General features: G+C 47.4%; 1 protein-coding gene across 1 annotated transcript in view; it reads right to left on the reverse strand.

The window, feature by feature from the left end:
• Positions 1-145: 145 nt before the first annotated feature.
• Positions 146-25,052, reverse strand: part of Syne2 (spectrin repeat containing, nuclear envelope 2) — a 282,755-nt gene continuing 257,848 nt past the window's right edge. Inside the window, exons 95-111 of the mRNA XM_013013810.1 lie at positions 19,236-19,398; positions 18,027-18,214; positions 17,606-17,756; positions 17,096-17,278; positions 15,150-15,287; positions 13,825-14,019; positions 12,009-12,291; positions 11,426-11,494; positions 10,368-10,507; positions 8,098-8,212; positions 6,842-7,044; positions 5,605-5,805; positions 4,719-4,847; positions 2,953-3,144; positions 2,226-2,309; positions 1,429-1,469; positions 146-1,222 (exon numbers count right to left, since the gene is read on the reverse strand). Of these exons, the coding sequence (XP_012869264.1) occupies positions 1,000-1,222; positions 1,429-1,469; positions 2,226-2,309; positions 2,953-3,144; positions 4,719-4,847; positions 5,605-5,805; positions 6,842-7,044; positions 8,098-8,212; positions 10,368-10,507; positions 11,426-11,494; positions 12,009-12,291; positions 13,825-14,019; positions 15,150-15,287; positions 17,096-17,278; positions 17,606-17,756; positions 18,027-18,214; positions 19,236-19,398 (2,698 nt within the window). The 3' untranslated portion in view covers positions 146-999. The remainder of the gene's footprint in view (positions 1,223-1,428; positions 1,470-2,225; positions 2,310-2,952; positions 3,145-4,718; positions 4,848-5,604; positions 5,806-6,841; positions 7,045-8,097; positions 8,213-10,367; positions 10,508-11,425; positions 11,495-12,008; positions 12,292-13,824; positions 14,020-15,149; positions 15,288-17,095; positions 17,279-17,605; positions 17,757-18,026; positions 18,215-19,235; positions 19,399-25,052) is intronic.

A 25,052-nucleotide genomic window follows, 5' to 3' on the forward strand; every position in this document is an offset into this window, starting at 1 on the left:
AATCCTGCACAAATTTAGCTAAGTAGAATGTAAAACTTGGAATAAAACTTTCCCATAAAGTATTTTAAAAATAATTTCTGTCCTAGGAGAAAATAATTATGGCGCTGACCTGCTTGATAAACATAATCCAACACAACAGTCTGGCTAATTTTATTTTTTTTTTAATGAGAAACATCTGAGTTGTACATACCACAAACAGCTTCAAGTTTCTGTACCACCATCCCCCCCCCTCGCGACGAAGTAGCTCAAACAAACCAGAAGTGTCTCTTTAAATGTGAAAAGTCTTATAAAATTAATTTACAAAAACATCCTTATCAAGTCTGTAGTTTGGCATTTACTGTACATTAGTCAAAAGTTCAGGCTAAAATCTGATTTTTATTAAAAAAAATCCAAGTTTACATTATTCATACAGATTCAGCAATTTAAAAAATATGCACAAATAACCAAATCCATGCAATAAAATTTCTTAAAAAATTTAAAGCAATATAAAAGAGCCAACCTAGGTCCTGAACAGAACATTTTGGATTATGACCAGTAGCTCTGATTGCTGACTAATGATTCCCCTCAAATTGCTGAGGAAAACCGAGTCGGAACATTTAAAAATGCTTGTTTCAATCCATCAGCTCAGGATCCATGAGTCTCTGAACCATTTCTAGGCTGAATCTGCTTGCTGGTTGATCTAATGCATTTTATGGGCTGAACACCACTGTTGAGGGGCAAGGTAATTATTCTGTTTTACAAATAAGTCAGAATTCACAAAGTGCATGGCTCCTTGGAGACTGTCCTTCCCAGAGTTCCCCTAGGCCATCGAGAAGCTCTGCCAAGATGCTGGCCTGGTTCCCTGTCCCCTGCCAGATGAACTTCTTTTGAAAGTTGCTCTGGGCCCCAGCAGCCTATCTTGGCAACATCTGGGGGGATGTGTCCATAGCAGGTCCCTGGACCTTGCCAGTGTTAAAGAGTCATGGGCTGGTGGTGGTGGCATTGTGGCTGTGAAGCCTCCTAGGTCGGGGGTGGCCCGTTGGTGTACCGCAGCATGGGATAGAAGGAGCGGGCAAAGTTGTTGGCCTGGGTGCAGCTGTAGTCCTCTTCGGAGGAGGGCAGCAGGCAGGCCAGAAGCAGCAGCAGCAGCAGCAAGAGCTGCAAGGGCAATGCTGCCCTGACCACCCGTGAGAGAAAGGAGCGCTGGGGCTGAGCGCTGCCGGAGCCAGTGGAGCCCCTCACCCTGTCAACAGAGGGTCAGGAGCTGATCAGGAGCATCCAGAGGCCACGCCCACCCATCCCACCTGCCCCCCTCCCCAATCATGTGAGTGCCAGTAGGGCCAACAGCTGGGGAGAGTTTGGGAAGAGAAGTCCAGGGTTTTCCAGATGAATGAAAAAGGAAGATTTTTACAAGGACCTGGACTCATGCTGTGACAGAAATGCCATTACCTGCCATGGGTCTCCTTCTCTTCTGTTCTCACTGCCCTGAGCTGCTGGAACAAAGAAGCCAATATGAGCAAGCTGCAGACAGGTCCATCCGATCAGTGATAAGACTGGGCCTTCCTACATCATATACCTCCCCTGGGACGTCTTTCTGCCACACTACTGGGACTAGAGTAATATATCTGAGATTCATCCCAAACCTCTAAAAGATAATTGGGTTTGTTAAATTGTCAAGCGTTCCAGGTTGCACTTTGTTGGCCTCCTATAATGGAGACAGCAGGAAGCCTTTGACAAGGACCTCATCATTATCAGTCTACTATGCAAGAGTAACTGAGACCCTTTGAAAAAGCTCTTAAAAAGTGTGTTAAAAAAGTGAATCAAAGTGCATTCAACCAGTAGGTTAAAGCAGATCTGTACTGTCATGAAAGGTGTAACAGCAGCTTTCAAGTTCCAACTTTCTATTGGTGACAGAAAAAAAAAAAAAAAAGTATGGCTGAGTGCCAGTGGCTCACTCCTGTAATTCTAGCTATGAGGAAGATCAACAGTTTGGGGCCAACTTGGACAAAAAGTTCAAGAGATCACCCCCATCTCAACAGAAAAAGTTATGGTAGTTTGTGTCTGGTGGTCCTAGGCAAAAATCAAGGCCCTATCTCCAAAATCACCGAACAAAAAGGATTGGAGGCATGGTTCAAGAGGTAGATAGAATGCCTGCTCAGCAAGCAGGAAGCCCTGTGTTCAGGCTCTGGTACAGCTGAAAACAAAAACCAAATACGCAGCATGGTTCTCACAGAAAGCGTTTTTACCTTCGCTTGGGTAGCTGGCAAAGCTGCTGGAGACTGGTCCCCTGAGTCTACTTCATCAAAGTCGGGCAGAGACAGGTCTGGATTCTGAAAGCCACAACCCAATGGTTCAGTTCAAGGAAAGAATGTTCTGGACAGTCTCAAGAGCATAAACCTCTGCATGAAGCAGTCTTCAAGCAGCAGCCCACCCATTCCCATAGCAGAAATCTTTCAGGATTGGGGCTCTTCTAATTGCTCTTCTCTCCTTCCTGCAGTGGCTTGAATAGTTTCCAGAAAAAAAAAGAGAATATATCCAAAGCAAAGCCAACCATTTGCATTAAACATCTGTAACAGCAGTTGACAGTGAGCGCCCCACAAGTAACTGACAGAAGTACACAGCAATCAAGACGAGTTAGCCTTGATTATCCAGGAGAAAACAGACTAGAACGGAGGGCCCTGCTCTAAGTCTCACAATCTGGGTATTTTATTTGTTTTAAGTTGTATCACATTAAAAAAAAGTATAGACAAAAAGTACTAGGACAGAACTTGAAGCCCTGTCATTTGAGAAAGTAAAGGCTTGTGGTTGTGACATGAAGATAACGATGGCATGATGGAGGAAGCCACTTTTCCTAACTCCAGACATGCTAAGCAGGGGCTTAACTCTCCATGCAGCCCATCCACCCCTTGCTCAGCCACAGCTGGGCTGCAATCCTGCCTTCCTGTTGGCATATAAAAGCCCTGAGAGTCTCACCTGGCTTCCTTGCAAGGACATTAAATCTTGAGCGACTTGCTCACGTAACTGCTTGAGTTTCTTCTCAATCACGTGAACCTTCTCTTCTACCTCGATATAGTCTTCTCCTTGCCTCTTGATGAGCAGGCTGGAGGCAATCTCCTGCAAGGAGTTCACTTGAGGCTGACGCTCCACCAGCTCCTTTTCCAGTTGCTGAAAATTATAAGGTGTATGAAAGTTGTCCAACTAGATGCTAGGGTAGCATGGGGGAGGGGGGGAACTGCTCAATTCCAGAACCTTCTCAGAGTTGCCTATCTGAGTTCTCAGCCTAGCACAGTTTAGGGTGCAAGCAAGTAGGCTGTTTTTTTTTTTTTTGTTGTTGTTGTTGGCCATGGGACTTGAACTCTGGGCCTGGGCGCTGTACTTCAGCTCTTTAGTTCAAGGAGAGCACTCTACCACTTGAACCACAGCGCCACTTCTGGTTTTCTGGTGGTTAATTGGAGATAAAGAGTTTCACAGATTTTCCTGCTCGGGCTGCCTTTGAACTGTGGTCTTCAGATCTCAGCCTCCTGAGTAGCTAGGATTATAGGCATGAGCCACCAGCGTCCGGCCATATTGGGGTTTAATTCCTTTTCACTTTGAAGAGAATAATGATACTAGAGAATATAGAGGAAAGAAGGTGGTGTGGGAGAATGAGGCCCTCATCCACTAGGATGGAGGTGAGGGAAACTCTAAAGCTGGAAAATTGAGAAAGAGCAGTGAGGTGCACAGAATCTTGCTCTCTTGCTGTCCACTAAGGGAGCTAGGAGACACATGGCTGATTCAGTCCTGAGAGCCTGAAGCTAGTGGTTACCCGACTAGATATGCAGATAGAACAGTCCCACTATTGTACAAAGTTCCACTGGATAGTTACAGATCTACAGAATGGGGTTTTAAAGCAATGGCCAGAAACCTTAAAGTTAAAATATTGAAAATGGAACCGCAGCTGAGTACCATTTCTATAACCCTAGCTACTCAGAAGGCTGAGATCTGAGATTTCAGTTCAAAGTCTGTCCCGGCAGACAAATCCATGAGACTCTTATCTACAATTAACTAGCAATAAAGCCCAAAGTAGAGTTGTGGCTCAAATAGTAAAGTGCCAGCTGTGAGGGGGGAAAAAAAAAGCAAGGTGCCAGTACTGGCACAAGGAAAAAAAAATTATGCAGAGCAAAAAAACTAGCATACGGTACGTGCAAAGACTTTTTCTTCATTATTCCCTAAAATAATAAATGTAACAAGAATTTACAAACCATTTATATTATAATAAGTATAAGAAATATAGAGATACCTTAAATTGTAATAGGAAATGTATAGAGAAATGTAAATAACATAAGCAAATATAAGCATTTTATCTAAAGGACTTGAGTATCCAAAACTTTTGGTATGTGGGAGAGTCTTGGAACCAATTTTCTGAGATGGCTGACTGTATTTACCACAATAAAATTACTTCTCTTTTAATGGCCTTCTGTTTCTTAGGACATTGTAAATACTGATGTCTTCAGTTTCTGACAGTCTCAAAAACCTTGTGTTCTGCCTTTGGCTCTTTATTCCCTGCAAGTCATTTATCTCCAAAACAACCCAGGACCCCTTTGTAGACATCAATAGGAATATGAGGGCTGAGCACAAAGTTATAGCCACCCTGTGAACTATATGGTCCCCAGGAACACTGGGCAAGGCTGTTGGCTACTCTGACCCCCGGAGCCAACAGTGAGCAGTGGTCACTCAGAGCCCCTGATAGAGAAACGTACCATCAGTTCTTCCTGACAGTCCTGGAGAGTCCGGTGATCTGCCTTTGGATTGGTGGCATGAGCCTTCTGCCTCTGCTTCTCGGCACTCTCTAGCCATAGCAGCAGGTTTTGACTCAACTGGTGAAAGTCCTTTATGAGACAATGTGCATGAGAGCATCAGAGCATCGTCCTTGGAGAACTCTAAGGGGGAGCAGGAAAGGCAGCTTTCCTCTTCTGGTTTACCACTGTCCCAAGCCTTCTACCAGCAGGTGAATGAAAGGGCCCCATTTCGATGAAAAGCCAGGTCTCAAAGAAGAAAAGGGGAAAGCAAGGAGGCAGAGCGAGCGTCCTTGGCAGAGCCCTGGGAGGCAGCATATAGACAGTGCTAACAGTGCTTATGGAAGGGCTTCAGGACACCTCCACGGGGGAAGAGCACGTGTTACTGAGCAAGTCTGCTAAAAGAGTCCACCCAACAGGACAGGCTATGCGGGGTTCACAGCCCTCCTTAAGATGAGGTCAAAGGTAATGTGTATGGAGTAATTACACATAGACACTGGGCTAAGATTATAGATACCACCATTTTAGTCCCCAGAAGGACTCAGGGAAGTGGGCACTAAAGTAATTTCCATTTTTCAGATATGAAAAAAGTTTAGGAAGCTTAGTGTTAAAACTGTTTCTCTGTTCCAGGGCCAGGTCTCTGACTTACTCTGGCAAAGGACAGAGAATTCCCAATCTCCTGGCCTGCACTGGGTCAATGCAATGTACTGGGCCTTACTTAGCAGGATGGAAACAAACAGTACACAAACCACATTTGGCTGCCTGCACTCAAGCAGCCTGACAGAATACTGGTCCCACCACGTGGGCTTGGCTGCTGCTGGGGACAGGGCCTTGGGCTGAGTCAGCGTACCTGGCACTGCATGAGTGACTGCCGTAAGTCCTCTCGCCAGCTGTCCACTGTGCTCTGGACCCCTTCCCAGCGCAGCTTCAGCTGACGGAGCCTACTTTCGAGCTCTGTAGATTCGGTGCTCTCAGTTGGCAGAGATTCCTTGCAGCTCACATTGACAGAGACCATTAATGCCTTGTAGGTGTCAAAGGCTTTTAGCAACTCCTACCACAGGAAAAGATTAGGTTAGGCCCTCTGGAACTAGGAGGGGCTCGGAAAGGGATCTTCTACACGCTTCTCCAAGCTGTGGCTACAGCGACCAGAGGGACCTCGCCTGTGACTGGCTGAGAAGCATCAGGTGAGAGATCTTCCCTACAAGGTCAGTGAATGTGGCCAGCTGGGCAGCAGAGCCTGAAGGCAGAGGCTGGCTTCCTGGCTGCCAGACTTGATGGGAGGAATGAAGAGACAGACCTCGGTAACCTCCACTGCCCCAGCTCTACCACTGGCTTCCTAATATTCTGAAGACCACATTAAGTCTTCCAGATTAAGTATGTGGAGATTCTTCTCTTTCTTTCTTCTTTCTTTCTTCCTCTCTCTCTCTCTTTTTCTTTCTTTCTTGTCGGTTGTGGGGCCTGAACTCTGGGCCTGGGTGCTATCCCTCAGCTCCTCAGCTCAAGGCTAGCGCTCTACCACTTGAGCCACAGCACCACTTCCAGCTTTTTCTGCTTATGTGGTGCTGAGGAATCAAACCCAGCCCAGGGCCTCATACATGCAAGGCAAACCCTCTACCACTAAGCCACCTTCCCAGCCCCTTCATTTACCTTTAGAAAGCCAGAAATGTCATTCCATAAGAGGAACGGTGATTCCTGGTAAATAATGCCCGAAGTAAAAGGATGAATATGGAGAGTACCGGGATATCCTCAAACCATGCCTTAGGTCTCAGCAGCTCAGGCTTATGCTCAGGGTACCCACAAAGTGTAGATCTCAAACTTCCCTCCCTGCTCTCTGGGGCTACTTCCTGCAGGACAAATCCTGCTTGCACAAAAAGGTAACTAAGATCAAGCCATAGGGTTTATTAGTCAGTGAGCTGGGCTTCCCAACTCTGCCCCTTCCACAGGTCAGACTAACCGAGTCTGAAACAGCTGCAAGAAGGGCAGCATTCAGCCAGTGGCCACCCACACCTCCAACCCGTAATTCATTCGGTACAGCTGTGCTTGAGCAGGCACACTCCGAATGCCCTCCCCTCTGCACCCTAACTCACCTGCAGTCTCTTCACTCTGAGTTCCATTTCCTGGATGGTGGAGGGAGGTTTCGCCATTGTTAAAGTTTCCAGTTCTGCTTCGATTTTTGCCAGCCAAGCAGTGATGGTGTTGATATCAGAGCTCAGTTGCTGCATGTTTTGTTTTATTCTGAGTTTGCTGTGCAGCTCTGGTGATTCAACTAGCTCCCATCTGTCAAAGGCACCTGGGATCAAAATAAGCAACAATGCAAACAGATTTCTCTCCCTGAAGTAATTAATTATAAGTTAGGGTGGAGCGCTGGGTGCTGGTGGCTGAGATCTGAGATCTCAGTTCAAAGCCAGCCTGGGCAGGAAAATCCATGAGACTCTTTGTCTCCAATTAACCACCAGAAAACTGGAAGTAGCACTGTAGCGCAGAGTGGTAGAGTGCTAGCCTTGAACTAAAGAGTTCAAGGATAGTGCCCAGGCCTTGAGTTTAAGCCCCACAACCTACAACGGACCAAAAGAAAAGTTAGGGTTGTAAAAGAGTGTCAAGCATGCTCCTCACAGGAAGGTCTGAGCTGGTGAGTTCTTCTGGAACATTCACAACATGTCTCCTGCCCAGGTCTGAGGCCTGTCTTTCTCCACTGCCACAAAGGCTAGAAGGAGGTGGGATTAAGAGGTAGAAGACCTGACCTCTTGTCAGTATGTACTCTGGGACTCAAGTGCACACTTCAGTTTATGTTGCTGTTAGGGTGCTTTTTCCTTTGGTGCATGCTCAGCATGTAGCTGAGCAATTAATAATTTACAGCCTGGTCTAATGGGGAGATAATGCTTTGATCATCGCTTTCATGTCTGATTTTTTATGTACACATGAAGTTATTAAAGTATATACTTCTTCATCAGACATGGTAGTACACAGCTATACTCCCAGCATTCGAGAGATTGAAGCTGAAGGGTTATGAGTTCCAGGCATCTCTGAACTACATAGTGAGATCCTATCTCCCCGCCCTCCACCAAAAAAACCAAACCAAAACCAAAAACCCAAAAACCCATAACACAATAAAACCAAAAACAAAACATGTATGCCATCATGCCAGCCTCATTTGGTCAATGTTTAAAGAATAGCTTCTATTAAACCAATAGCCTACACATTCATTTATAAACACAAATCAGCTATTTTGGAAATACATAGGCTATTACTGGTAAGTTCGGTAGTTTTGGTGAAGGATAATTCATCCAATTAAGACTCCGATGACAAATTCCACTTCCTCTGAGGGCTGTCCATTCGGCCATACCTGAGGCCTGGCCTGTCAAGGCAGTCAGCGGCTCGTCTTCCTGCTGAGGGTTGCCATTCAAGACTTCTGAACCTTCTTTGTCACCATCAGCATCTGGACGTAATAGTAGCTTTACCTAGAATGAGCCAATTATAAGTCATCCTCTGTTAAATGGAAGGGTTATATAAATAACAACCAAGCTCATGTTAATAGGCAAGACATAAAGATATAGGGCCCTTTCCTTCAAAAGATAACTTCAAAGGCTTACACAGAGGTGCATGTGTGTGGAAAGCCTTTATGAATAAGCCAGCAGCACTGAGGATGGAAACAGAGTCCCCAGGGAGGCGGCTGAGGTGTTCATGATGGGAGATAAAATGGCTGTTTTACTTTGCATTCTTTCTAAAACTCCCTTAAAAAGCATGCAAAAACAATCATCAAGCTTTCCAGACATGGGCTCCTATGTTATTAGCACTTTTACATTTTCACAGTGCTTTACAAAATCTTCTATACTATTCCTCCTTATCACCCAACTAGTGCCGGTGGTATATTTATCACAGTGAACTGGTAGCACAGAGGACACTGCTAGGGTCATTCATCACCCATGCCGGGTCCCCGTTACTGCGCACACTGTTATCAAGGAGCTGACTAGACTTTGCTCTTGGGCCTTCCAAAAGGTAAATGTATCCCTTTTAGAAAAGCTATGCTTGGATTCGTTCATGTCCGTAAGGCCTGTTTGTGTGGAAGGGGAACAATTATAAATCTCTCAGATTTGTGCCTAGTTTCTGATGTAATAAAGGGGGTTGAGCTTTTGGAAAGGGCCAAGTGAAGGAAACAAGTGTAGTATCTGAAGACGCCAGACCACATAGCCTAGGGGGTGAGGCTGCTCAGGGACTAGGGTCTCTTTCAGTCTTCCTCTGCACCACAGATGGACAGATTAAAAGTGACAGCTGCTTGCTAAGCAACACGGCCAATCTGTTGTCAAATGGCCTTGGATCTGACCATCTTGGATCAGAACCATCTCCAACTATGGAACAATAGTCAGCCTTACATGCAAGGTACTGATTGAATCTACCGCTGGTTTCTTTAAAAGGTGGCACTTAACTGCAAGCTACATTTTCATCTTGACTATCTTGTTGATGATTTTCTGGACTAAGAATGCTCTGTGTCCAAAATTCAACTTTAGATTATCTCCTAAGGAGCTGCCTAGCCGGAGCATACCAAAACCTCAAAACTAGGGAGTAGCAGCTGCAGATATACAATGATCTGAGACTAATGTAATGATCAGCGTTTCTCAGAGCCTTCTTGTACATCAATCCCAACACCAGCTGTGTAAGACAGGCTGCCTCTGGGTAGGAAGGCTTACCAAGTGCTTTCAGCTTCACAGGAATGGACTGGTAGGACTGGGAATCAAACCCATGTCTACCACAGCACACCTTTACATCTGAGTATGAAATTCTGGTGTTTTGAATAGGTGTGGTCAACAAGTCATTGTTTCCTGGACATCTGACTCAACAGGAGTGAATATTGTTGCATCACCACAACATAGCTTTTGGCTAGAGAACTCTCTCTACATCTAGGTCAGTCTGACCTGGATTCTAATGATACATGGACAGTTCAACAGAGATTTTGGTTCTTATTTTTTGGAGGTGGTAGTGATAGGAATCAAACCCAGGGCCTTATGCATGCTAGGCAAGATCTCTAACACTGAGCTACTCAGTTTCTCAGCAAGCTCTGTCATCATGAAACAAAACAACTCAGAATTTGGGCTGCGAATGTGGCTCAGTGGTAGAGTGCTTGCCTAGCACGCAACCCTGGGTTCAATTCCTCAGTGCCACATAAACAGAAAAAAGCCTGAAGTAGAGCTGTGGCTCAAATGGTAGAGCACTAGCCTTGAGCCAAAGAAGCACAGAGACAGTGCCCAGGCCCTGAGTTCAAGCCCCATGACAGGCCAAAGCAAAACTCAAAATTTGCCCAGGGAATGAATACAGTTTGTACAAAAGAATGTTAGCATGATGGGCGCCGGTGGGTCACACCTGTAATCCTGGCTACTCAGGCGGCTGAGATCTGAGGATTGCGGCTCAAAGCCAGCCTGGGCAGGAAAGTCCATGAGACTCTTATCTCAAAAAAAAAAAAAAAAAAAGCCCACCAGAAAAACCGGAAGTGATGCTGTAGCTCAAGAAAGCGCTCACCTTGAGCTGAAGAGCTGAGGGACAGTGCCCAGGCCCAGAGTTCAAGCCCCACAACCCATACATGTGGGTTATATTCTTTGGGGGTGGGGTGTCAAGACTTACATAGGCTGGCTTGAAAGGGGTGCTGGAATCTGAGGGGATAGGTGGTACATTTCTGTCATCGTCCATTTGTTGGTAGTGATGCTTGGGACAGGAAGGACTGTCAGGAACATGCCATGAATGGCCATCAGAGATGGATTTACCTGAAACAAATGAAGTCCCATGTGCTGATCTATTCTCCAACCAAAGGACTCGTATTTAGTGACACAAAGATGGTCATGGATCACACGGCACCGGGTTACAGTGTCAAAATGAGCTCTGCAGCTTGGCTTGCAAAACATGCGTATTTGCAAAAATGTCAGTATGTCTCAAAGGGATGAAATGAGTCATGCAACTGAGTGACATTGTGCCTTCACGAGACGGGATCATGGTGGAGCACAACACACATAAGACTTGCTGTAGGACGAAGGGTGTTTGCATGAAATGGGTTTCTTAAGTGATGGGGACCCTGGGTGGTGAGGCCATTCTGGGAGCCAAGACAGGAGGCTGCTCAGGAATAAGGGGACAGTGCCCATGAAAATGGACTTGGGAACCAAAGGGCCACGTGTGGCTGTTTGCCACCACTGCTGATGGGGATGGGGGAGGGGACAGATTAGAGCTGCAAGTCAAGGAAAGGTTTCTTCTCCTGCGGCAAAGGCAATGGTCATTTCCTACCCCCACCCACCCAGCCAATCCTGCCCCAGGAAATCACCAGAAGCAAGGACAGAGTTCCAAACCAAGCCACCATGAGAAAAGCTTGGCCCATGCCAAAAGACTTGAGATAGGTGAAGGAAGACAATAATAATACTGGAAAAAGGCACCAGGAAGAATTTCCTTCTGCACAGGCCTGCGGGGGAGGAGCGGGAGGGCGCAATGCCTGCCCTGGCGCGGGCGGGCGGGGCTGTGTAAGGAGCACGCAGGTATGGGTGAGTAGGGCAGTGTAAATACACCATGACACAAGGACCAAGGCGCATGGTGTCCACAGAGGCACAGGTCAGACATGACATGGGAGCGAGGTTGAGGATGCAGTATGCGCCACAGGATGCTGCCATGTTGAGACACATGCACAGGCAGGGGCCTACCAGAAGACGCTTTCAAAGATTTTGTGGTCATTTTAAGATATGCCTCAGGATTTTCAGGGATTTCTACATCTGAAAAAGAATAATGTCATTGTCCTCACTGGAGGTGGCTGCAGGTGAATGCCCACGTAGTAAGTTTAACCCAGTAGAAATACTGCCAGCTGGATGGAGAAAACTACTGTCTTGGTTTGATTTGAATCTTGGAAACTAGACAGATTTTTTTTTTCCTTCCTAGCCAACTCCTCCCTGTGCAGAAGGTGGATAAGGCTAGAATGAACTCAGTCTACTAAGACTTACACACATATCACTCCAAGTTTGCCCAGGGGTCTCCTAACAGCCGTAACCATCTGTGGACGGCCTGGATATCTGAATGTGAATTTCTTTCCTTCTTATTCCCCCTCCCCCATTCTTTCATTTTGCCTGTCCTGGGAGTGACTCAATTCTCAGGTGAGTTAAGAGATGGGCAGGACACCACCCAGGAAGCCACAAGCTGGACTCTCGGTCACTGAGAGCTGGTTGTGGAACTAGGGGGCTAGAAATGCAGCCAGACAGGTGGACGTCAAGGCTCTGGAAATCTGGCCATTACCTGACAGTGCACTGTAGTATGGGCCTTCCTCGTCTTCTTCGTGGGAGGAGGAGCCCCCCACGTCCCCTGTGTGGTCCCACTCGAGAGGGATGGAGTCCACGCTGACGGGGGTCTCACAGCCAGACCGTTCGTGCCCTGGAGCTGGGGGCACAAGGTGACACAGAGACTGGGGAGATGAGGGCTCCTCGTTCTCTTCACTTTTATGCCAAGCGTCAGTCTGCATGTCTCTAGGGTCTTCCATATCTGTGTCATTCTCAGATGCCTCTTTTTCATCTTCCAGGCCCTAAATGGGAGAGAGCAAACAGGTGAGAGCATTCCCCAACTCAAAGCTGCTGCAGTTAGAAGGACAAACCCTGGCAGTCTGCCTGTCAAACAGCCTCTGAAAACAGCCGCCATTAGTATTCTAAGGTGGTTTTTAAAAAGAACTGGGTTCTGGCCCCGTACTTAGTTATTTGAATTTAGATAATCCAGACTGGGGCCTAGAATCTGTGTTTTACAGAAATTCCAGCTCCCCCTAAGCTCAGTAACTCTATCTGGCCAAAATTTCATTATGGTTCATACCAAGTTCCTCTAAGAAACAGGACATTTTCAGATTCAGATGTTCTGGGTAAGACTCATGACTTCAAAGACCACACATACAAGGTTTGATTTTCCTTCTTCTCCAGTCTTAAGACCTCGGCTCTTTATTGGGCTTATATTGTAATGCCTCCAAATCAGTCTAGGATAAATGGACTACCAACTATTATATTTAAAAATGAGGAATTAGGGCTGGGAAGGTGGCTCAGTGGTAGAGCGCTTGCCTTGCATGCCTGAGGCCCTGGGTTCGATTCCTCAGCACCACATAAGCAAAAAGAAAAAAGCCAGAAGTGGCGCTGTGGCTCAAGTGGTAGAGCGCTAGCCTTGAGCTGAAGAGCTGAGGGCCAGCGCCCAGGCCCAGAGTTCAGGCCCCACGACTGGACCCCTCCCCCAAAAAAGAGGAATTATTGGGGAATTCTGAGACTAGGTGATGAAGAAATAACCACATCTGAAGCTGACCATTTGGAGACATACAAAAGAAGCAGTGGCCAGTGGTGCTGGTCAATGGTCATCATTAAATCTTCTGTCCACTAAGGGAGTAAGCTCTGATGGTGGCCTTGGTCCTCCTGGACTTCCCAAATGGCCCTTGTGTTAAGGGAAACATCAAAGTTGGTTTTGAAAATACATTGGTCACTTTGAAGGTGGGCAAAAAGAATCAGAAAGGCACCAATATTAAATGTTCCCAGACGTGAAGCAAGAGGAAAAGACAGACACATTCCCAAGCTGTACATGATCCAAAGCAAAACAGTTTTCAGTGAATTCTAGGGGCCCTGACACATGCTAGAACAGTTCTTCCCTGAGAACACACTGTCTACAGGTAAGAGTAGCAGGAAATTCCAGTAGTACTTTTTCATGGGGTAGTGGGAAGGTGTAAGGAATCATAGCTCTGTATTAATGACAATAAAAAATAAATTGCTTGGTGTAACCCTTTCAAAAAAAAAAAAAAACAAAACATAAAGCTAGCTAGGTGCTGGTGGCTCATGCTTCTCATCCTGCCTACTCAGGAGGCTGAGATCTCATGATCACACGAAGCCAGCAGGATAGTCTATGAGACTCTTATCTCCATTAACCACCAAAAGGTAAGAAGTGGAACTATGGCTCAAGTGATAGAATGCTAGCCTTGAGTAAAAAGCTCAGGGATAGTCCCAGGCCCTGAGTTCAAGGCTCAGGACTGGCTCGAAACCCTTTAAACATCCAGTCAGACCCACACATGGAGCCCTGGCTGGTGGGCTGCTCTTACCGGAACGTGAGAGGTCAGCCGCTGGTGAAACCGGGAGACCCTGCCGAACACCTCCTGGCAGTACCGGTGCAGCTCCTCCAACTCATCTTCAATCAACACTGCATCCAGGGGCTCGCTCTTCTGAATGAGCTGCTCCCCAAACACGATGAGCTGGTCAATCTTGTTGGTGTTTAGTGTAATTTCCTGTTGGAAGCCCTGTTGAGAAGATGAAAGACAGAGCTTCAAAGGAAGAAAAGCTCCCTAACATCCGGCCACAGTCTGTTTCTTATTACAAAGTCATAGGTGGGGGGGGGAAGCATTAAATGTCTTTATGGTTTTATTCCTTTGTTGTTTTGTACCTAGTACTGGAGTTCCATCCATTTTTAACAAAGTGACAATGATGAGCTAATAATTTATAGCAATTACATATATATATATATTTTTTTTTCATTTCCTTACCTTTGGGTACTGATTTTTCCAATTAAGTTTTAAATGGGCATTTGCCATTATTGGGTGTAAGGGAGAAAGCTAGACTTATTGACACTTGGTTGAAACAGAACATTTCCAATAATAAACCAATGGGTATCAGCTTTGGCCTAATGCAATAATGAACCGTTATTTTAGGGGACACAATTATTATTATTTTTGTGCTGGTCCTTGGGCTTGAGTCAGGGCCCAAGCGCTGTCCCTGAGCTTTTTTTGCTCAAGGCTAGCACTCCACCATTTGAGCCACAACTCCACTTTCAACTTTTTCTTTTGGGTAGGTCATGGGGGTTGAACTCTGAACCTGGGTGTTGTCTCTCAAATCTTCAGCTCAAGGCTAGTGCTCTACTACTTGAGCCATTTATTGGAGATAAGAGTCTCATGGACTTTCCTGCCTGGGCTGGCTTTGAACCGTGATCCTCAGATCTCAGCCTCCTGAGTAGCTAGGATTACAGACATGAGCCATCAATGCCCAGCAACTTTAAACTTTTTGGTGGTTAACTGGAAACAAGAGTCTCACAGACTTTCTTGCCTGGGCTGCCTTCGAACTGCAATCTCAGATCTGAGCCTCCTGAGAAGCGAGGATTACAGGCATAAGCCACCAGTGCCCAACTGAATTTTTATTTCTTTAAACCTCTTATAAAATCTGCCCAGGGAAGCCAGGCGCTGGTGGCTTTTGCCTGAGCCAGCCTTGGATTGTGATCCTTCCACCTCTACTCCCTTGAGAAACTAGGATTATCGGTGTGAACCTTCATATCCAGCCTGGTTTTGAGATAGGGCCTTGTTAGTCTGCCTAATCCTTTTCTTTTTTGCCTCCTGAAAAGCTGGTATGATAGGCGTATGCGGCTCTGGCCAGTCCTTACGTTCAGTTGGCGCATCTTGTCGTCAGCATCACTCTCTGAGAAGTGTTCCACGTTGGTCAGCTGCAAATCCATCTCTGTGAGCCACACCAGAATGCTCTCCCTGGTGCCCTCGAACTCTTCCCTCTGGTTAGTGAAATGCTGTGAAAAGGGAGAAGAAAACCATGTTTGTGTTGACCATGGAACAAGAACTCAGGTAGTTAGCAAGGTGGCCCACGTGCCCAAGGAGGCCCCTGCCCCTGGGGCAGCGTGGAGGCCTCAGAGCACGGCACTCCAAAGCCTGCAGGTGTCCTGGCTGTGCTACCAAACAAGCTCCAACCTCTCAAGCCTCGGCTTCTACCCTAACAAGGGAGGGCGGGTGTGGCAGTACTGACTGTGCTCGCAGTTCCTTCAGGCATTTGAAACTGTCAGTGAGTTTCTGCTCTTGGCCCAGAGGGGCCAGGCTGGTCATGTGGCTTGCTTGTCTGCTTTCCACTACTCTTCCGCAACAGCTTCCATGATGGAAGAAGATTCAGCAGACTCAAGGTGGACAAGCACTCACTTCAGGCTGTGGGAGGCTAGCAGCCTGCCAATGTGCCTTCATGTAATTCTGACTATGGTGGCGACCCAGAGACACGTCGCCCCAAGGAGGCAGCCTCTCACGTTACCACCTCATCCAAGGGCAGCTGGTTCCAAGATCAATGTGGTGTGTGGGGCCAAACGAAGGTTTACACATCTCAACAGTCAAGTCAGTAGGAGAAAGAAACTAACACAAGGAAGATGTCCAATGAAAGGAAATGGCAATTCCTTCTGAGGCTTCAAAATAAAACAACAAAAATCCCCAGATTTTCCTTCCTTCCTTCCTTCCCCAGGCCTGGGGCTTGAATTCTGGGCTTGAGCTCTGTCCCTGAGCCTCTTTTGCTCAAGGCTAGCACTCTACCACGTGAGCCACAGCACCACTACTGGCTTTTTCTGTTTTTGTAGTACTGAGGAATCGAACCCAGGGCTTCATGCATGCTAGGCTAGGCAAGCACCTCGATCACTAGGCCACATTCCTAGCCCCCAGATTCTGATTTTCATAGGATCATTTTCAAAGCATTCTACTCTAGGAACTGTAGCAGGGCTGCCTAGGCCTTTTCCATTTAGACCTGGACTCACAGAGGTGTAGATAGCAGCACATCTTCTCAGTTACAGAAATCTAAGATGAAGACGGTCAGCTCCCTCTATGCATGGGTTCCATACTCAAGGAACCAACCAGCAGCAGACTAATATATCTGGGGGAAAATAATCCCTGTCTGTATTGATCATATACAGACTTCTCCCCCTTGTCACCGTTACCCAAACTATAACAATGATTTGTGCTGTATCGGGTATTATAAGTAGTCTACAGGTGATTTAAAGTAGAGGTGAGGAGAGGTTATGCATGAATTATATGCAAATACTGCATCACCCTCTATAGGGATTTGAGCATCCTGGAGTTTGGACTGTGCCAATCCCCAACTGTGTATTTCCTTTCAAAATGTAACCCTGACCTCTAGACTAGCCAGAGCGCTGGCCTACGTCCACAAAGCACAGGAGGCACACGCATTGTAGATGTGTCTTAGCCACACAGAAAACCGACAGATGGGCAGAGCAGGCTCTTTCTGGAGGCCCTTGTGTTTGTTGCCTTCACTGACTCAGTGAAGCAGAAACTTAGTCTGTGTGTTAACACACATGCCATCAGGGGGTGTACAGGTTGTAAAAAGAGAAGCTTTTTGGCAAATGACATGAACAATCTCTGCCTAAGGGATCCCTATGCAAATTCCCTCTGAAAAACGGGGGCCTTTGTGTGGGAGGCAGGCTAGGATGGCTTAGACCCTTAATCTACCTGCTCTGCATCCCAAGCCTGCCACTGCTTATAACAATAGGACCCTTCCCTGAAGAATCTACAGATAACCGGGGCGGGGGCGGGGGCCCATAAGGACAGTTACTCTGAGTCTCCGCAGGATGGCCGTGACCCGCCTCTGCAGGTTGTCCCAGCGCTGGTTGCCCTCGTGGGCCATCTGCTTCAGCTTGCTGGCTGTGTCTGTGCGGTTCTCCCGAGCCAGCCGCCGGTACTGCTTGTTGATGAGCTCCAGCTGTGTGAGCCGCTCATGAATCTGCCGCTGGAAGGCCTGCATGGCATCACGTGGTGGGGAGGGGACGTCAGGGTCAGGCAGGCCAATGCCAAGGCACCCCCTTCCTGATCCCAGAAATCCTGCTTTGAAGGGGTGGATCCCTCAAGCGGCTATGGCAATAGGGAAGGGGCTGTCTCCCCAGTGTGTGCTGCTAGCGAAGGCACAGGTCATCGGGACAGGCGGCATGCATTGGTGGGCTCAGGCAGAGCCGCGGGTGGTGAGCTGAGGTCCACCCAGCCCTTGCAGGGGTGGGGGAAGCTGGCAGCCTCTGTGCTGCTGTGGGCTTAGCTCTGAGTGGGAGCATGGGGCGGGAAGCCGTTTTACCTCGAACCTCTTCAGCTCTTCTTTGGCGCTGGTGTACAACACCTCGGAGGAATTGGGGCAGGCTGCGGTCCTCTCAGCAGACTTGAGCCAGTCCTCAAAGCGGGAATAATCATCTAGAAATTTCTGCCACAGGCGCCATGTCTCCTCAATTCTGGCAGGAGGAAAGTGACTTCGTATAACCATCTATTTCCACCTTGTACCTTGGGCTTCTTTTGGTCCCTTGACTGGGCTCATTTCCAATTGCCTCAAGCTGGCTCTGTTTAGGGAGATCCCCGCTACCCCTCTAGGAAGTAACCAAGGATGCCCTGTGTGGGTAGGCACACCTTTGGCCAGGAGCTCCGAGCCCCTAGGTGTGCTCATGGGTGTCGGGCAGGCCACCTGACTTACAGCATGTTTACAACCCGGCTAGCCTAGTCCTTACTTCATGCGCCGTTCCATGGACATGGCGCAGATGTTCCTCCAGCGCCTGTCCAGGCTCCTGGTGGTCTGCTGGATGGAGTCGCACTCGGTCTCGTTGGCACAGGCGTCCGAGTCGTGCAGCAGGACATCACAGATGCTGAACACAGACTCCACGCCTGCACTGTGCTGCTCTATGTCCCGCTGCAGATCCTACCATGGAAACGGGGTGGGACAGCCCTTGAGATGGAGGTGGAGGGACAGCATCAAAGGAGCCCCTCACCCTGCTCCTGCTCCCAGCCAGGGCTCATCAGCGCCTCGCGGTCTGCAACACGGGCAGGCCCTGAGCCATCAACGCCTGACCTGCACGCTGCCAACAGTGGCTTTATGTGAACTATGAGGTGGCACTGCCCACTCTGAGAGGCCACGTGGCACAAGATTTTGGGTGTACGTGGGACCCGATCCAAACCACCTGAACACAAAGGCCTCCGATTTAGACTCCATTTTGGCAAGGGCTTCTTTGGAAAATGGAGTCTCTGGAGTAGGAGCTACACCTTCACAATGGAAACTCTTAACTTTTTAAGGGCCAGATCACTCCTGAATGTATGAAGAGCCTGGCTGGGTGTCCCCACCCCTGCAGGGCCCGCCCTGCCAGTCCACATAAGAGCTCCACGGTTCCCAGAGAAGAACTGTGGGGCTTCCCAGCCTGTGGGTCCAGGTGAGGATTTGGCTTGGGGAAATGGCCAGGTCTCTGGGGATTGGTTCCTATGATAGCAATAGTGATAGATTCACATTTGGGGAAAAGAATACTTAGGAGGAGACATTGCATGGTTATAGGAAAAAGATGGATATTTCTTTAAGAATAAACTTGGGGGCTGGGACTGTAGCTTAGTGGTAGAGTGCTTATCTTGCATGCATGAAGCCCTGGGTTCAATTCCTCAGTACCCCATAAAAAGAAAAGTGGAAGTGGTGCTCTGGCTCAAGTGGTAGAGTGCTAACTTTTGTTTGGGTTCTAGAATGCAGCCTTTTCTGCCCCTGAGGTAGGGACACGTGGATGGTGAGGAGGACGGAGTATTCGGGAGATGGATGCCTTACTCCTAAACAACAGGAACTGGGCAAAAAGCAGACCAACATGAAGACAATTAAGAACTGAACACACTGAAACCTGGCAGATGTGTGGGCAGGCATCCATCACAGCCACCTCTCCCCCCCACAACCCAGTGCCGGGCCCCACCTGCTGCTCAGCCAGCCTCTTCTGGATCTCCTGATCATTGCAGACATCGTAAACCACCGGCTTAGAAAGCTCAGACTCGATTCGTGCCAGCCATGTGCGAAGGTTGCTCATGTTTTTGTCTAACTGCTGGATAAAAGCGAATGTCTCCTTCAGCTTCTTCACCCTGAACACATTTGCAGAAGAGAAGCAGAGAAAAAAGGGAGAGGAACAAACACACAACATTTAGTGGTAACATTTAGAAAATCTGTTGCTTCAGGTCATTTTTCAAATGGACTTAGTCTAATTACTCATTGCTAGAGTGGGGTTCCCAGACACCCAAACCTATCTCTCAGGCTCTAGGGGCAACAGAAGTCACCATTTCCTTCTCTCCAAAATAACCATTCTTGGCTGCTTCTGCCCAGTGTCTGGCTTGGATATGTCTGAGACGGTGGTCCTGGTCATCTGCCTGGTCACTGGGCATTTGGCCCATGATGCCTCTCATAGGATGAGTCTTTGAGCAAGGGCAGAACAGGTGCATGTCCTGTCGCTTCCGTGTGAGGGATGATAGTGCCACTGAACTAGCCCCTGTGAGCATTACGGGGCACCATGATGGGAGGGAACAAAGGTAATTTGCACTTGAGTGAAGCTCGAAGCTAACGTTCATCAACCTCAGCAGCCTGCCCCGGTTCTCATGCACTTGCTTGACATGGTAAGTCTGAAAGATCATTCATGGCACCTGTGTACTTTGATGGCCTGTCCTTACATTGTCAAAGGGAAAATCATTTTCCCTCCTGATGAAGACAAGGTCTTGATGGGTGCTGGTGGCTCATACTTATAATCCTAGCTACTCAGGCAGCTGAAATCTGAGGATCTCATTTCACAGCCAGCCCAGGTAGGAAAGTCCATGATATTCTTATCTCCAATTAACCACCAGAAAACTGGAAGTGGTCCTGTGGCTTGAAGAGGAAGAGCTCTATCCTTGAGCAAAATCACTCAGGAACAGCGCCCAGCTCCCAAGTTTAAGCCCTATGATCCACAAAAGAAAAAAAAAAAACACACCAAAAAAACAACAACAAAAAGATAGGGTCTTGTTATCTAGTCCAAGCTAGGCTTGAACTCACAATCCTCCTTCCTCAGCATCCCAGGTGCTGGGGTTACAGGCATGCAGGTGACAGACTAACCATGATTGTCTATACAGACACTGAACAAAATGCTTCAATAAACCACTTTCAAGGAAGCCCTCACGTGGATGAGAGAGGCTTTTTGCCCTCAGGATGGGGGATTTGAGTTACTCTGAGAGATTAAGGTAATGGTTCTAGTTGAAAGTTCCCATTTGTCAATGGCCCAGTTGGAAGATGCTGTCAGAACTGCCTCCCATGGTTGACAGCAGAACGAGAAATTGGGATGCCGACTCTAACATGCAGGAAACACACTGTTATCCACACCACCACTGCCCCTTTTTCCATGAAACCATTTCCTACCTTTGCCCGCCCAACTATCTTGGGTTGCCCAGCTGAAGTGTACAGTGAGGAAGGAAATCATTCAACCTGCACCACCCAGTTCAACCCCTCCTGTGATCTTTTCAACACCTCAAGTGTTCCATGGCCTAATCGCCTCTAATTCTTCACTCTGCAAAGCCACTCCTTGCTCCTTCTGGAACCTCTGGCAGCAGTCCCGCCCTCCATGCTCCCTTTCCATCCGGTCCTCACTGTGAGACAGTCTCCACCTTTCCGGAAAGAAATAGGCCAGGTGGGGGTAGCATCTCCCACAGCGCCTACATCTGCTGAAGGAGTGAATGAGTAGAAGTAGGTAAGCACTTCCCTTCCAGGGCAGAGTTCAAGACCACACAGGAGTACCTCGTTCAGTCTTTCCATTCCAGTTCTATTATGAGTTCCTTCTATGATTTAGGGAAATCCTTTCACCTCGGCTCCCATATCTCCAGTAGCCCGAGAATTCTCAAGCTGTAGCCAGGCAGTAGCTCTGATGCTTGACCAGGCCCGAGTCCTAATCAATCGTCTAGGAGTGGTCCTGCAAGGTACCTAGTCCTATGACCCCATTTCCTCATATTATAGTTTGATCTCTTTTGGGAATGGACAGTACTAGGATTCGGAATTCATGGCCTAGGGGCGCTCTGCCATTTGAGACATACCTCAAGTCCTTATTTTTTCAGGTAGTCTTGAATCTTCCCCACCTATCGCCTCTGGACACTCATGTGAACACTTCTACTCCCAGCTTATCTTGCTTACTTTGTGACTTCAAACCACACCCTCCCGATCTGCACTATGAATTCTGGTAGTACTCAAGCTGAGTACACCAATGGACTGATGTTTTAGATCTGAAATATCCTCCCAAAGCTCATGAGTCCAAGGACTGGTCTCCAATGGAGCATGGTCACAGGTGGGGCCTTTAGAAGGTGATTGGATTATGGGGGCTCTGATCTCGTGAGTGGATTAGTCCAGTGAGGCTGTTGTTGGTGTGTGTGTGTGTGTGTGTGTGTGTGTGTGTGTGTGTGTGTGTGTGTGAAGGTGATTGGATTATGGGGGCTCTGATCTTGTGAGTGGATTAGTCCAGTGAGGCTGTTGTTGGTGTGTGTGTGTGTGTGTGTGTGTAAACTTGAGGAAATGGGGCCTAGAGGGAGGAAGTTGGTTATGGAAGGTGATCCCTGGAAGGGAGTATTTAGTCTCCTCTGCTTCCCCAGCTTAAGGTGAGAAGCTTTCCACCACCGCATGATTCTCAAAGTATGCATATGTGGCCAAGTAACCACAGGTTGAAACCACTGAAACATGGGCCAAAATAAAGCCCCTCCTTGGGAGGTTGATTTTGCTTAGGTGATGTGTCATAGGGACAGATAGCTAACATCCCTTGAAAAATTTAACACCTTGCAAGTATGTTGAAATCAGAATACAAAAATACATGAAGAGGAAATTAGCACCTCTTACTTCAATAATACTAACTCTTCTTATGCCAACTAGGCTGCCCCCTCCATGTGGCAACTGGGCCTCACAAAATTCTTTTTTTTTTTTTTTTTTTTGAGTCCGGTCGTGGGGCCTGAACTCTGGGCCTGGGCGCTGTCCCTCAGCTCTTCAGCTCAAGGCTAGCGCTCTACCACTTGAGCCACAGTGCCACTTCTGGCTTTTTTCTTTTTGCTTATGTGGTGCTAAGGAATCGAACCCAGGGCCTCAGGCATGCAAGGCAAGCGCTCTACCACTGAGCCACCTTCCCAGCCCCCTCACAAAATTCTTTAACAAGTGTTTTAGATTTTTGTGACAGGGAAGTACTTGGGTTTGATTTCAGGGCCCCTGTGCTTGCTAGGATAGTACTCTATCACTTGAGCCATGTCTCCTGCCCTGCTTTTGGCTGGTTATTTTGAAGATACATTTTCTCAGACTTTTCTACTAATGCTGGCTTCAAACTGATATCCCTTGGATTTCAGCCTTCTGAGTACCTAGGATGACAGGCAGGTGTGAGCCACCAGCCCCAGGCAAGTGTTTTATTCTCAATAGCACCATAAAGTGGGTGGGCTCAGAGGTAGGCATGCTATTTGGTATTGAGGCCCTGGCTTGTTTGATCTCACTAGCAAAGTGGTGTTAACACATCCCCTTCCTTGGCTGGGTACCTGGGGAACTGCAGGGGAGGGGGAGGGGATGTAATGCATGAAGGATATGTGGGAAAATATCTTCCTGACACAGATAATGGCCAGGGGCTGTGGGCACGATCGTTGGAAGGACATACGTTCTCCAAATTGCATTCTTGTTGCAAACAAGATGCCCTCAAAGCGACATGATTTATTGAAAAGGGAGTAAGAGAATTCCAGGCTAGGCCTGGAAACAGTTATAACCTAGATCCCTACTTGGTTCCCATGGCTCTGGCCCAACGTTTTGCCACTGTGATTACCCAGAGACCAGAAAGTTTCCACACAGGCAGGGAGGGCTTGGCCTCCTGCAGAGCTCGGCTGGAGAAGAGGTTGGGTCATGAGGACCTCCCAGGGGTGGGGCCCAGTATGGAGGCTCTGTGACCTCCCCAAAGATCTCCCACCCTCTTTCACCCACCTTCCAGAATGGCAGCCCTCCTGGCCTTTATCTACACCTGGCCCTAAGAATCCCAGCCTCTTTTTTATTTCAACAGAAGGGGGTGGGGGGGCACACATGTTCATCAGGAAGCCAACAAGTAACAAAATAATCTGAGTATAAAGAGATCTTAACCCCAGGGGTTAGAACTGTAATCACTCCTTGAGAAGGAGGAAACATATTTTTCTGGGCTTCTCTAGAACTGTGGCATCTAAAATGGAGTGCCAGACAAACCAATGGGGTAGGGAAGTGAGATACAGGCCGAGCATCCCTAATCTGAGAATCTCAAAGGCTGTGAGGATGTCACTAGGGAGGAGATTCCACATTGGACCTCCTGTGACTGCTAACATCAAAACAAAAGCACATTGCAGGGCACTGGTGGCTCACGCCTGTATCACTGGCTACTCAGGAGGCTAAGATCTGAGGATTACAGTTCAAAGCCAGCCCGGGTAGGAAAGTCTATGAGACTCTTATCTTCAGATAACTACCAAAAAGCCAGCAAGGAAGCTATGGCTCACACAGTAGAGCACTAGCCTGAAGCAAAAAAAAAAACAACAACCTCAGAGACAGTGCCCATGCCCCAAGTTCAAGCCTCAGGACCAGCATGAAACAAACAAAACCCCCCAAACCATACTAAAATTATATATAAAGTCACCTTCAGACTCTGTGTATAAGAAACCTAAATGCATTTTGTGTTTAGACTTGATCCCAGCCCCAAGATAACTCACCATCTGTATATGCAAATGTTCCAAAACCTGAAATTCAAAATGCCTCTGTTCTCAAGTATGTTGGATAAAGGATAGTCAATCTGTATTATACTTTCTATTATTAGCCACATTCTTTTAAAATTTCTGCATTGGATATGCTTTGTAATTCATAACTCATTGCTAAAACAGTCAATGTAACATGTGAACATCTACTTGCTGTCATGTGCCAGGCCTGCTGTTTCCCATGCTACCAGCTCACTTGATCCTACCCACAGTGCTAACTGATGGGTGCTACTGAAGCAGAGGTTAACAAACTTGTCCAAGTCACATGGCCTTGCAGCAGGGATAGAATCCCACCCTGTGCAGTCTGGCCTGGAGCTGCTATCTGGTAGCCATACCATCCTCCATATGCTAGTATGCATCTACTGGAGGTAGGATGGGTTTTGTTGCTCAGGGAACATGCTGAGGAGGCTGGACTCCAAGGCACACTGGGAGTAAAAGCCAGTTCACTGCATGCTGCATTTTGTAGCTCTAGGCAAGTATGTTTGGAGAAGGTCAGAAAGCTAAAGTATGCTGCCCACGTTTTCTCTTCCACAAATGTCTTCCAATATACATTTAACTGTTTTCTCTATTTTATGCCCTATACATAGCCTGAAAATTCATAAGAAACTAGAAGACAGGTTGTATACACACAGAGATAGACTCTTGAAATATAGACATTAGAATACAACATAGGAGCTACTCAGTAAGTACCTATTGGATAAGTAAGTGATGGCCACTCAAGCCTTCTAGTTTGTCCAGAAAACAGGTGATCATGTTATACTTGGAAGGTAAGAAGTGGGGACCAGAGCACATAGGAGCTCTTAACCCCACTCCTAACCCAAGTCTCTGCATGAAGAAATGAAGATCACAAGTGTACTTAGGACATTCAAGAAGAAGCAAAGGCAGAGGGAAAGAAAAAAGGTCACCAGGAGGCTCCAAAGCTTTATCCAGTCAGGACTTAACCTGTTTTATGTCCCACTCCCTGTCTGGAGGCTGATGCATATGAACCAAAATGTAGCTCT

This window comes from Dipodomys ordii, unplaced genomic scaffold (assembly GCF_000151885.1).
Source record: "Dipodomys ordii isolate 6190 unplaced genomic scaffold, Dord_2.0 Scaffold2, whole genome shotgun sequence".
Lineage (NCBI taxonomy): Eukaryota > Metazoa > Chordata > Mammalia > Rodentia > Heteromyidae > Dipodomys > Dipodomys ordii.